Raw genomic sequence first — 12,039 nt, 5'->3', positions numbered from 1 at the left:
TTCTTTTTATCAGCCGTCCTATCCAGAACGGCTTCCAGACCAGGCCCAAATAATAAATCTCCAGTAAGATGTATGCCACAGAGTTTTATCTTAGACGCACTGTCCCCCTGCCACGTCTTAAGCCACAAGGCTCTCCTTGTTGAATTGGTCAGGGCTGAAGATCTGGCGGACATGCGTACTGATTCGGCCGAGGCATCTGCCAGATAGGCCACCCCTTTAAGGAGCGTGGGAAAAGAAGCAAGGATAACATCCTTTGCTGTATTAGCTTCGATATGCGCCTTGATTTGCGTGAGCCAAAACTCCATATTATGGGCCACTACTGTGGCTGCCATGGTGGGTTTGAGATTTGTCTGTGATGATTCCCAGGACTTTTTCAAAAGGGAATCCATCCTCTTATCCATGGGGTCAGAGAGTACCCCCATATCCTCGAAGGCCAGATCTGTATTTCTGGACACCTGAGAAAATGCTGCGTCTAGTTTTGGAGTTTTATTCCAAACTAAACTATCTTCACCTGCAAAAGGAAACCTCCTTTTTAGTGCATTAGAGAAAAAAGGTTTCCTCTCTGGGTCTTGCCATTCTTTTTTAATGGCATTGACCAACACATCATGGACTGGAAAAACTTTTCTGTTCCTCCAGACCCCTATACATTTGGTCATGTAATGACAAAATTTTCCTCCTGGATACCTAGAGTGGTGTGGATGGCATCTAAAAGCTCCTCCACATCCTCTAGAGAAAGTTTGTACCTTGAGGCTTTGGAGGACTCACCATCCAGCCCCTCTATATCTGATTCTTCCTGGGAATCAGAAATGGCGCTACCCGCTTCTTCCTCAATGTCCTCCGCTAGACCCTCCGGTTTCTCACCACTACTTGGGAGAAAATCCGTGGGATTAGGTGAAACAACCTGCTGTGCTGGTGGGACACTGCTTTGGGGCTGGGGCAGTTGAAAAGAGGAAAAAAGAGCTTGAAAGGACTGAAAGGTACTAGAAAGCTCCTTAACCGACGCCGCCTCTGCCCCCTGTTCTGCTGTCTGTTCTCTTAAAACATCCCCAATGCAACGCTTACAGAGCGTTTTTAACCAGGATTCCCCTAGTGTAGATCTGCACACAGGGCACTTCCTCTTAGAGCCATGGGCTGATTTGCTTGAGGCTTTCTGAAAAGAGAAGCAAACAAAAAGACAGCAGCACATTAGCTGGAGCCCACCAGCAATAAACACAGGGATCACCAGGAGTGCCCCCCAGGACCAACCACCACCAGGGTCCCAGAAACTCCTATCCCCACCAACCACCAGGAAGGGAAAACACCCATGGAGCCAACAGGGTATAGGCAGGTGAACACCACCCCAGGGTTCCCTTACCTCCGACATTGCTGCTCAGCGGAGCGGTGGTCCGTTGTCTCCCTTGCTGACACTTCAGACTGAGAGACTGCACCAGCCAGAGTGCGTGGTCCGTTTTCCTAGGCCGCGTCCGGAACCGGAAGACGCGGCCTCGTGTGGCTGTCCCGCCCAACCGGAACTGACGTCGCCCATCCTCCGGACCAGCGAGCTCCAAGCTGGCTGTAAAGCAGGGGGGACCTGAGGCAGCCCACAGCGCCACCCTAGGCAGAGAAAATGACGGACCTCCCAGCTTACGCTTTTCCCCAAAGAGACGCTGGGATGCACACGCGGCGCTGCAGGTAACAACTCACTAGCCGGCCTGAGCGCCAAATTCAAAAAAATAAAATAAAATTTTTTAGGCAGAGGATCTCAATCCTCTAAATTGCCCAATAAAGCCTCAGCTTCCCCAGCCATCGGCTCCTGGTTCCACAGCGGTGTCTCCCCACCGGAGGAAACACCATAACTGAAGGGCCAGTGGGAGGATGAGACTTAAATATCTGATTGAAGGCGGTGTTTCCTGAGAGGGGAGGAGCCGGGATCTCTCTAAGGTGGCTGTCCTGAAAGACGATCCAGGGAAATATAGGTACAACTCCTAGGGATGTATATATTCTATACACACACTGTATTTCAAGCTAAAACTGACTACCCTGCTTTATCTGAAAAGATAATCTCTGTCTCTCTAACTGCTCTCTGTAACACACTACACGAGGCCGCCCAGGTGGCCTTTTATAGTGTGGGGCATGTGCTAAAGCCCTGAGCCATAATTGGCCAAAGCAACCCAGGCTTTGGCCAATTATGGCTCTTCGTTTTTTGCACGCTGTGATTGGCCAAGCATGCGGGACATACAGCATGCTTGGCCAATCATCAGCACGCAACGCATTATGGGCTGTTTTGCGTCACTCGAATTCTCACGAACGACCCATTTTGTTCAAATTTCATCAAACGTACGATGTTTGAGTCGAACATACGTTCGTAACGAACGCGAAGCTCATCCCTATTGGCAACTAAAGAGCATTGTTACATGGTGCAGCGGCAGAGAGTCTCTCCCTCAATGTTGCAGGAGGCAGTGCAGAAATGTTTGGTCATAATCTGTCCCTTGACAAAAACCACAGCAGACAGGTTTTGAAAAACTGTTTTATTCAAGCATTTACAGTGGACATGTTTCAGTTTCATCTTGAGCTTCATTGGATCTTTTATGTTTGGCAATCGTCACAATGATAATAGTCACAAGGATAACTGCCAATACACAGCCAACAGATACTGTTCCCTCTAGCCAAATCATGGAAGTAGACTCAATATCACCTAATGAAAGACAAAAAGGCAAAGTGATGAACTAAAACGCAAACATTCTCAATTTGCACAAGCTGGTTTAGAACAAGTTTTGGCACTGCTAGAAAGCAGTTACCTGCCAATAGCTGTAAAATGACAACTCATAGGGTCAAGACTTTGTCCCAAGTAGAGTCCAAAGTCTTGTTTAGCTTGGGAGAAACTGAGCAATACTGCAACACCCTCCTTGCTAGGCTGCTATAGTTCCATGTCAAGCTGAATGACTGAAATTCTTCTTTTGGTCAGTTACCATAGCTGTTAATCACCCCTGCTGAACAATGTGCAAGGCTTACCTGGTCCTGTCCACTTGATACTTCAGCTTCTACAAGAGTGTTCTTATTGTTCCTGATGTGGATTATCACAGCTCCCTAAACACTAGCCAAGTTTACTGCAAAAAGCTTCCAGTCTGCACTTTTAATAAAAATGGCCACCATGCAGCACTATTGGTCAAGGCGTTGGTCTTCTGCATTATATAGGTAGAGCAAGGGGGTTCCCAGGCTGCTGTACTGAAATGAGACGGCCAATTCTTCCCTACTGAAGGTTAAAAGTGGTTGTAAACCCACTTTGACTTTTGCCTACAGGTAAGCCTATAATAAGGCTTACCTGTAGGTATAAAGAATATCTCCTAAACCAGTATGGTTTAGGAGATATTCCCCTCGCAATGCGTCGCTGCAAGCGGCGGGGGGGGGGGGGGGGGGGGAGGGGTTAGGGATCCTCGGCTGAAGGGCCGGTGTATTGTCACATTCTGCTGCCTATCGTAGAATGCAGCCGAAGTCACGTGGCGGCCAACTGCGCATGCGCAATGCGTTCCAAACGCAAGTTTGACACCAGTGAAACCTTGGTCGGCATTCAGGCTCTTTCCTTAACATCCCCATGGATTTGCAGGATGTTTAAAAAAAAGCCAGGAGGCCGACTGGCCACTTTCCTCTAATTCCACGTCGCCCTGAATGCCGGGTTCGCTGGTGTGTATTGTCATAAATCCATTGGAACGCATGCGCAGTTGGCTGCCACGTGACTTCCGCAGCATTCTACGATAGGCAGCCTGACACTACACCGGCCCGCCGACCCATGCCGGAAAGGAAATCTCCCGCGCGCAGGCGCGACGTCATCGCCGCTTCAGCCAATCACAGCGCTGGAGCAGCGATACCCGGAAGACACGCTCGGTATGGACCAGGTAAGTTCCCTACCTTGTTCCGGAGGTAAGTATTTTATAATGAGCCAATATGCGGTGCATACTAGCTCATTATGGCTTTTGCCTTGCAGATGTAAAAAAAAAAAAAAAAAAAAAAAAAAAAAAGTATATATACACACACAAAAGTATATGCGGGTTTACAACCGCTTTAAGATTGAATTCTTGACATTGGAAGACCTCAAAACAGTCAAAAATTACAGGTATATTATAGGTTACAAATGTGTTTTATATTTTAAAGCAAGCATACTCAACCTTTGGATCAGCCATTATGGGTGCAACATGTTCTCTCAATACTGAGTCATGCTAGGGGACCCATGAGGCTTTACACAAGTTCTGTGAACAAGCACAAACTCAGAATACATTAAACATGCTAGTGCTCACCTCGCCCCATTTCACTGGAATTTTGGCTTTCAAAATCTTCATCCTCAAAGATCACAGGTCCATCTGAAGTAACCATCAGAGATTGTTGCAGAGCCATATCAGCCATTCTTTCTGCAAGAGGAGACCATGTTTAGGTCAGAAAATAAGCCAGATTACAATTCATGAATGCCCAATTAAATTACTGTCAGTTCGTTAGTCCAATCCTAGCTTTAGTACAAAGGATATCTGCAGAAAGTCAGGAAAGTTTAGTTTAAAATCCCATCTTACTTTTCTTTTGTGCGCAGTTTACTATGCAGGAGTCTGTTGCAGATGGAACACATACTGATGCACTGCAGTGAAAGAACACCTATATGGACAAAGGTTAGTTAGTACTTTTCAACCAGGCTACACAACAGACCTAGGGCCAAGCATGCATTACCACACACTTACCAGTCCACCAAGAGAAACCTGGGTGTTGGGAGCCACAAAAGTAAAGGTGCTGACCATGAAACGTTGATAGTGGGTTGGAAGAGGCATGCTTTGTGAAGGTGCTCCAACAGGAATCCCCTGAGATAGGTAGTTGTCTCCAGGAAAGGGGCAGCTAGAAGGGGGAAAAAAAAAAAAAAACTGAAATGGGCCACACATTATATAATTTTATTTACCTAGGCAGTACAAGGGCCTGCCTGATTGCATACAAATTGAAAGTTTAGGTTTGACCTCATATGGTGTAGAGAGAACACACACACACCACTTTATGGCCAGCTTAACCACCTCTACCACCCACAAATTACGGAGGGAGGAAGAGCCTGTTCTGGGCAGACATGACATCTCACCTTCCAAAGCCACTAGGGGGCACCCAGCGCATCACTGGGGACCAAATGAGCTTGCCCAGCAACTGAGCGGGACCGTGGATGTGTGTAAACACAGATCCACATCCTGTCAGGGAGAGGAGACCGATGGTGTCCCTTGTACATAGGGACACAGATTGATCACATCCCCCAAGGGAACACATTAACCCCTTGATCACCCCCTAGTGTTAACCCCCTTCCCTGACAGTCATATTTGTACAGTAATCAATGCATTTTTATAGCCGGGATTGCTGTATAAGGGTGAATGGTGTCAAAAGTGTCAGCCACAATAAAAAAAATAGACGCCACTAGTAAAAAAAGTGCTATAAATCTATCCCGTTTTGTAGCCGCTTTAACTTTTGCGCAAACCAATATACGCTTATTGTGATATTCCCCCCCCCCCCAAAAAAAAATAAAAAATATGGAGTTACTTACCGGTAACATCCTTTTCCAGGACAGCCACCTTAGAGAGATCCCGGCTCCTCCCCTCTCAGGAAACACCGCCTTCAATCAGATATTTAAGTCTCATCCTCCCACTGGCCCTTCAGTTTATCACGAGCACCTCCAGCCAACTGGGGAGACACAAGAACACGTCATACAACACAAACATTACAATCTTACCTGACGGTCTTATGTGATGAGTCCTCAGACGTCCAGTACCTGGGTGGGTACCGGTGCTGTCCTGAAAGACTCCTGGAAAAGGACGTTACCGGTAAGTAACTCCATATTTCCCTGGATAGTCTCTCAGGACAGCCACCTTAGAGAGGATAAGCGAGCACCTTACCTTAGGGACTACTGCTTGCAGAACTTTACGACCAAAGGCTTGGTCCTTTGCTGACAGCAGATCCAATCTGTAGTGCTTGACAAACGTGTTGAAGCTGGACCACGTTGCAGCCTTACAAATTTGCTCAGGAGAAGCACCAGCCCATTCCGCTTGTGAAGCTGCAGCCGCTCTAGTGGAATGTGCCCTGATCCCATCTGGGGGGTCTGACCCTCCTAACTCATAAGCTTGAACAATAGCCGATTTAAGCCATCTGGCTATAGTCCGTCTGGAGGCCCTGGATCCTTTCTTAGATCCTGAAAATACAAAAAGGGACTCTGACTTTCTAAATAGTCTAGTGCATTCTAAGTATTGGAGAATGCACCTCCTAACATCTAAATTATGGAATGAACGTTCCTGTTCCCTCACAGGATTAGAACAAAAAGTGGGTAAGATGATTTCTTGGCTCCTATGAAATCTTGAAGCCACCTTTGGCAAGAAGGCCGGATCGGTTTTGAAAATAACCCTATCTGGAAAAATTTGAAAATAAGGGGCCCTGATGGACAGGGCTTCGAGTTCGCTGACTCGTCTTGCCGTGGTAATTGCCACCAAAAACACAGTTTTGAGGGTAATTAGTGTCAAAGAACAGGATTTTAGCGGTTCAAAAGACTTAGTTAGACTTACCGGTGACGGTATTTCTAAGAGTCTTTCAGGACAACCTTGGAGAGAGCGCAGCTCCGCCTCTTCATTAGGAAACACATGCTAATCTTTAAAAGCCCTCCTCTTCCACCATGGCCTCAGTTATTGTGGTCCGACTCTTCTGGAAGACGAAGCACAGAAACCACAACACCATGATAGATTTTATAACTTATTACTTTAATATTTAGGGAGGGAAATAGCGGTTGTCCTGAAAGGCTCTTAGAAATACCGTCACCGGTAAGTCTAACTAAGTCTTTCTCCAGTCGCCTTTCAGGACAACCTTGGAGAGGATAAACAAGTAACTTACCCTAGGGTGGGACTACTGCTTGGAGAACCTTTCTGCCAAAGGCTTGGTCTGCAGCAGACAATAGATCCAACCTGTAGTGCCTTAGGAACGTTGAGTAGTTGCTCCAAGTGGCGGCTTTGCAGATCTGCTCAGGTGTAGCGCCAGCCCTTTCGGCCCAGAGACTGCAGTTGACCTTGTTGAGTGTGCCAAAATACCTGAGGGAGGCAACGACTCCTTTGGCTTTACAGGGCTTCTGAAATAGCAAGTTTAAGCCATCTGGCTAAAGTACATTTGGATGCTTTTCCCCCCTTGCGGGGACCTGAGAAAGCTACAAAGAGAGCATTTGACTTTCTGAAATCTCTGGTGACAGAAAAGAAACTGTAAAAGACACCTTTTCACGTCTAGTGTATGGAATGCTTCTTCTCCCAGCATTAGAAGGGTTTAAAGCAAAGTGGGTAAAACAATTTCCTGTGACCGGTGAAATTTGATGACACTTTCGAAGAAATGAAGGATCTGTCTGAAGGATCACTCGTCTGGAAAAATTCTTAGGAAGGGTTCGGTGATGGCCAGAGCTTGGAGCTCACTGATTCGTCTTGCTGACGTAATAGCCACCAAAAAAAGTGTTGAGAATATTTCTTTAAAAAACTTAATCCTCAAACGGTTCAAACGGAACTCCCGTCAAACCTTGTAGTACAACCGATAAGTCCCAACTGGGAAAACTTTTGAGGATCACTGGCCTTTTTCGAGCTAGTGCCCTAAAAAACCTGGAAATTAAGGTTCTCATGGACAGAGTTTTTTCTAAGTAAACAGAAAGAGCCGCTACCTGTGTTTTAAAGGTACTGGCTGCAAGTCCTTTTTTTCCATTCCTTCATGGAGAAATTCTAGAACTGAGACCACTCTTAGTTTGAAGGACCTAGGAAGAACACCATGAATTATACTTCTTCCACACTTTAAGATAAATTGATCTCGTTACCTCCTTCCTGCTAGACAGAAATTTTTTACAACCTTGTCAGACAGACCTTTGTTTTTCAAATGTCTTCCTCAGAAACCAAGCGTCTTAGATGTAACCTGTCTGTTCTGGGTGACACAAAGATCCCTGTGTTAGAAGGTCCTTCTTGGGAGGCAACTTCCATGGAGTTTTGTGCGGCCAAGTTCAGTAGGTTGCGAACCAAGGGCCTCTTTGGCCAAAAGGGAGCAATCAGAATTAGGTCTGTTTTCTCTTCTCTGAATTCCTTAGGACCAATGGAATCAAGGGAAAGGGGGGAAAGGCTGTAGCACAGATGGTAATTCCAGGGATGGGCTAGAGCATCTATGCCTATCGCCTGGTCTTCTCTGTGGAGAGAAAAGAAGTCTTAACCTTCGTGTTTTGCTGACTGGCAAAAAGGTCTCTTGGGGGATGTCCCCATTCCTTGGAGATCATGTTGAAAATCTCCTGATTTAGACTCCATTCTGCTTCTACTACTTCTACCCTTCTGCTCAGAAGATCTGCCAGTAGATTTTGGGCTCCTTTTAGGTGGATTGCTGACAAAGAGGCCACATTTTTCTCCGCCCAGGTCAGTAACTGTTTGGCCAGTTCATCAATCCTTTGGCTCCTGGTCCCGCCTTGTCTGGTCAGCATAGCCACTGCTGTAGTGTTGTCCGACAAAATTTGAACATGACAACCTTTCAGCACTTGTTGAAAGCCAGGAGACTCCTGAAAATGGCTTTTAGCTCTCGCCATTTTGATGACCTCCTTGCCTCCACTTTGGTCCATGACCCTTGTGCGGTCTGTCCATCAGGTGGGCTCCCCATCCCCACGAACTTTGCGTCTGTTGTCAGACGTTTGTCCGAGGGAAGGAACCCATGAGAGACCTTTTGTGAGATTGGAAGGATCTTCTCCACCACCAGAGGACCGTTTTAACCTTTGATGGTTAGAGAGAAGGTTTTCTCCAGTGACTCTTGATGAGACCACCTCCTGTAGATGATCCTCTCTGTAGGGGTCTGGAATGAAGCCTTGCCCATTGAATGGCAGGAATCAAGGCCGTGAGTTGACCTAGGATTGCCATGGCAGACCGTACTGACACAGAGATTCCGTTTGAATCTGGCTCACTGCAGAAACTACTTTTTCTACCTTTTGAGGGAGAAATACTTCTGTAGTACTGAATTGATGGTGTAACCGAGGAACCTCATCTCCTGTGAAGGTCTAGGTTTGATTTTTCTAGATTCAATATCCCACACCCAGGCTCTCGAGATGAGCCTGGGACGTCTGGAGATCTGAAACCAGCTGATCCTTGAACCTGCAAAGAATAAGAGGTCGTCCAGATAAGGAACAACTGAGAACCCCCTCAGTTTCAGAGGCTCCAAGGCTTTCACCATCACTTTTGTAAAGATCCTTGGGGTGAGGATGAGAGGCCGAACGGCAGAGCCCTGAATTGGAGGTGCCATATTGAAGTTCCCAAGTTTATTGCCAAGCGTAGAAACTTTTGTGAGGCCTGCGCTATTGGCACGTGTAGATATGCATCCCTTAGATCCAGAGAGGCCATGAAGCACTCTGGTGTTAATAACTTTGTGATGGAATAATGGTGTCCATCCGGAAGTGCTTGTATCTTATAGCTTTGTTCAGGATCTTCATGTTCAAATTAGGTGAAATTTGCCTGAGGGCCTTTTTTACTAAAAATATGTGGGAGTAAATCCCTCTTCCCTCCTGATCTTTGGGACTTGGGACAATAACTTCCTGTTGGATCAGATCCTTTAGAAGGATTCATCATTGCGGAAGCTTTTTCCTGATCCCTTGGTAGGGCTGTCACATAAAACTGCAAGGAGGGCACTCTGAAAAACTCCACGATTGTATCCTTGTGGTAACTGTTTTTTCACAAAGGGGCTTTTGGGTCAGAAGGCTCCACTGAGAAGAGAAAAGCGGACAGTCCTTCCCCCCACAGGAGTCAGATTGTCACTTGTCTTTGATGACTGATCTTGGGGGTGACTTAAAGAGGATACCCTCCTCTTTGAGGAAACCAGCGCTTTTGTTTTCTTTTGGAGGTTTGTGGAAAAGAACAAAAATTCTTTTTTAATAGGTTGTTTCTTAGCCGGAAAAGCCTTCTTTTTGTCGGCTGTTGTATCCAGAATTTTTTCAAGATCAGGCCCAAACAGCAAGTCCCCTGAGAAGGGTACCCGCAGAGTTTTTGTCCCCTGTCCAGGTTTTAGCCATACTGCACGTCTGGCTGAGTTCACCAGGGCAGAGATCTAGCTGACAACTTAATTGATTCAGCTGACGCATCAGCCATGTACCTGATTGATTTTAAATCAATGGAAAGGATTCCAAGATATCCTTCCTTGGTGTACCAGCTTCACATGGTTCATCAGCTTTTCCACCCAACACTCCAAGTTTCTTGCCACCACTGTGGAGGCCATTGCAGGTTTTAGACTAAGAGAAGTAGAGTCCCAAGCTTTCTTTAACAGGGAGTCCGCTCTTTTGTCCATGGGATCTTTTAGTATCCCCATGTCTTCGAACGCAAGATCCGTGCGTCGAGACACCTGGGAAAAAGCAGCATCAACTTTTGGCTTTTTATTCCAGGCTTCAGAGTCTTTATCTTCAAAGGGAAATCTTTTCCTTAGACTTTTAGAAAAGAAGGGGCCCCTTTCTGGATCTTTCCACTCTTTAATAGTATCTGATACTACTTTGTGAACTGGAAAAACCTTGTGTTTGGAGGCATCCAGACCCTGGTACATTTTGTCATGAAGAGATAATTGTACCTCCTCTTCTTGAATATCAAGCGTAGTATAAATTGCTTCAAGAAGATCTACTTCATCTAGAGAGACTTTGTATCTGGAATTTCTGTAGTCTCCTTCCTCTTCCTCCTCATCTGAATCCCTGAGCGAGCGAAGAGTACTTGTCCCTTCATCCCCTGAATCCACAACCTCTGACCTCGAGGTGGAAGCTTTTGGGCTGGGTGGTAAATGTTGGGGTTCAGCTTGTGCTGCTGGAGTCTGAACCAACATAGTTTTGACCGAGTTCAAAGAACTTGCAAGTTCTTGTACTGAAGAAAATAACACTTTATATTGCTGGGATGTTCTTCTTCCACTAAATCCTTAATACAAGATTTACACATTGCCTTCTGCCATGAATCTCTAAGAGGGTTTTTGCAGGAAGGACATTTCCTTTGAGTTGGTGGCTTTTTAGTTTTTTGTTTCTCCTAAAAACAAAAAAGGGTATTTTACCATTGGAGAAACAATAGGTTTTTTACAAACAAGGAAAAAACCGCCACCACTTTAAAAGGAAGATGTGATAGAAAAGATCCACAGCTAACAAACACCACCCAGTGCAAACTGTCAGGGACCGAGAGAAGTTACCTCTGACCCTGCAGTACAGGCTCCCTTAAGGAGGACAAATAAAAAAAACCACATAAGCCCAATAGTAAGGATAGAGGCACCGCTGTACCCCCCCCTGGACCTGAGCAGCGTCTGAGGCGCCTGTCTCCGCCATGGCTGTAGGTTCTCCTTCCATTGCCGAGAGAAACACAGCCGGGACTGAATGATTTTTAAATCTTTCCCAGGTCCGCGCGTCATCAAAGATGGCTGGAACCGGAAGACGCCGCTCTTAGGCCTGTCCCCTGACCTCTGCGTTACTAGGCGACGTGGACCGCGTGTCGCCAGCCTTACAGGAAACCGCGCTGCTGTGCATGACGTCACCCGCCAGGACCCGGGACCGTCATGCGGCGTTTCAAATAAAACACCGCCAATGCGGTAGTGTGCCGCCCGGCCACCTGAGCCAAAACAGCGGACCCCTGGGCACTCAGCGCCGCTTCCTGTAGAGCCTTCACTCCACTGAGCAGGGAGAGGCTGGAGACTCCGGAGGACCCCCCCACCCTTAGGGGGCCTGGGATGGCCGCTGCACACCAGACAGATACCGATAAGGTAAGGCTTACCCCTCCAACCTTGGAATAAGCGCAGCACCCCTGGTCCACAAGCATGCGCTTCCACCATGGCGGAGGAAACACAATAACTGAGGCCATGGTGGAAGAGGAGGGCTTTTAAAGATTAGCATGTGTTTCCTAATGAAGAGGCGGAGCTGCGCTCTCTCCAAGGTTGTCCTGAAAGGCGACTGGAGAAAGGTTATTTTGTAAGAGCCTGTAAAACCAAAGAGAGGTTCCAAACTGGAAGAGGTTCTAACTGGCCTCTGTCTACTTAGACCCTTGAAGAACCTTGCTATCCAAGGGT

General features: G+C 46.7%; 1 protein-coding gene across 1 annotated transcript in view; it reads right to left on the bottom strand.

Annotated features, from left to right (window-relative positions):
- Positions 1–2,492: 2,492 nt before the first annotated feature.
- LOC120932575 (zona pellucida sperm-binding protein 4-like) overlaps positions 2,493–12,039 on the bottom strand; it is a 30,976-nt gene continuing 21,429 nt past the window's right edge. The window contains exons 9-12 of the mRNA XM_040345060.1: positions 4,701–4,851; positions 4,539–4,617; positions 4,272–4,382; positions 2,493–2,674 (exon numbers count right to left, since the gene is read on the bottom strand). Coding sequence (XP_040200994.1) covers positions 2,520–2,674; positions 4,272–4,382; positions 4,539–4,617; positions 4,701–4,851 — 496 coding nt within the window. The 3' untranslated portion in view covers positions 2,493–2,519. The remainder of the gene's footprint in view (positions 2,675–4,271; positions 4,383–4,538; positions 4,618–4,700; positions 4,852–12,039) is intronic.

Source organism: Rana temporaria, chromosome 3, assembly GCF_905171775.1.
Source record: "Rana temporaria chromosome 3, aRanTem1.1, whole genome shotgun sequence".
NCBI classification, from domain to species: Eukaryota; Metazoa; Chordata; class Amphibia; order Anura; family Ranidae; genus Rana; species Rana temporaria.
The sequence above is the reverse complement of the archived record's forward strand: the minus strand, read 5'-3'. Positions and strand labels throughout refer to the sequence as shown.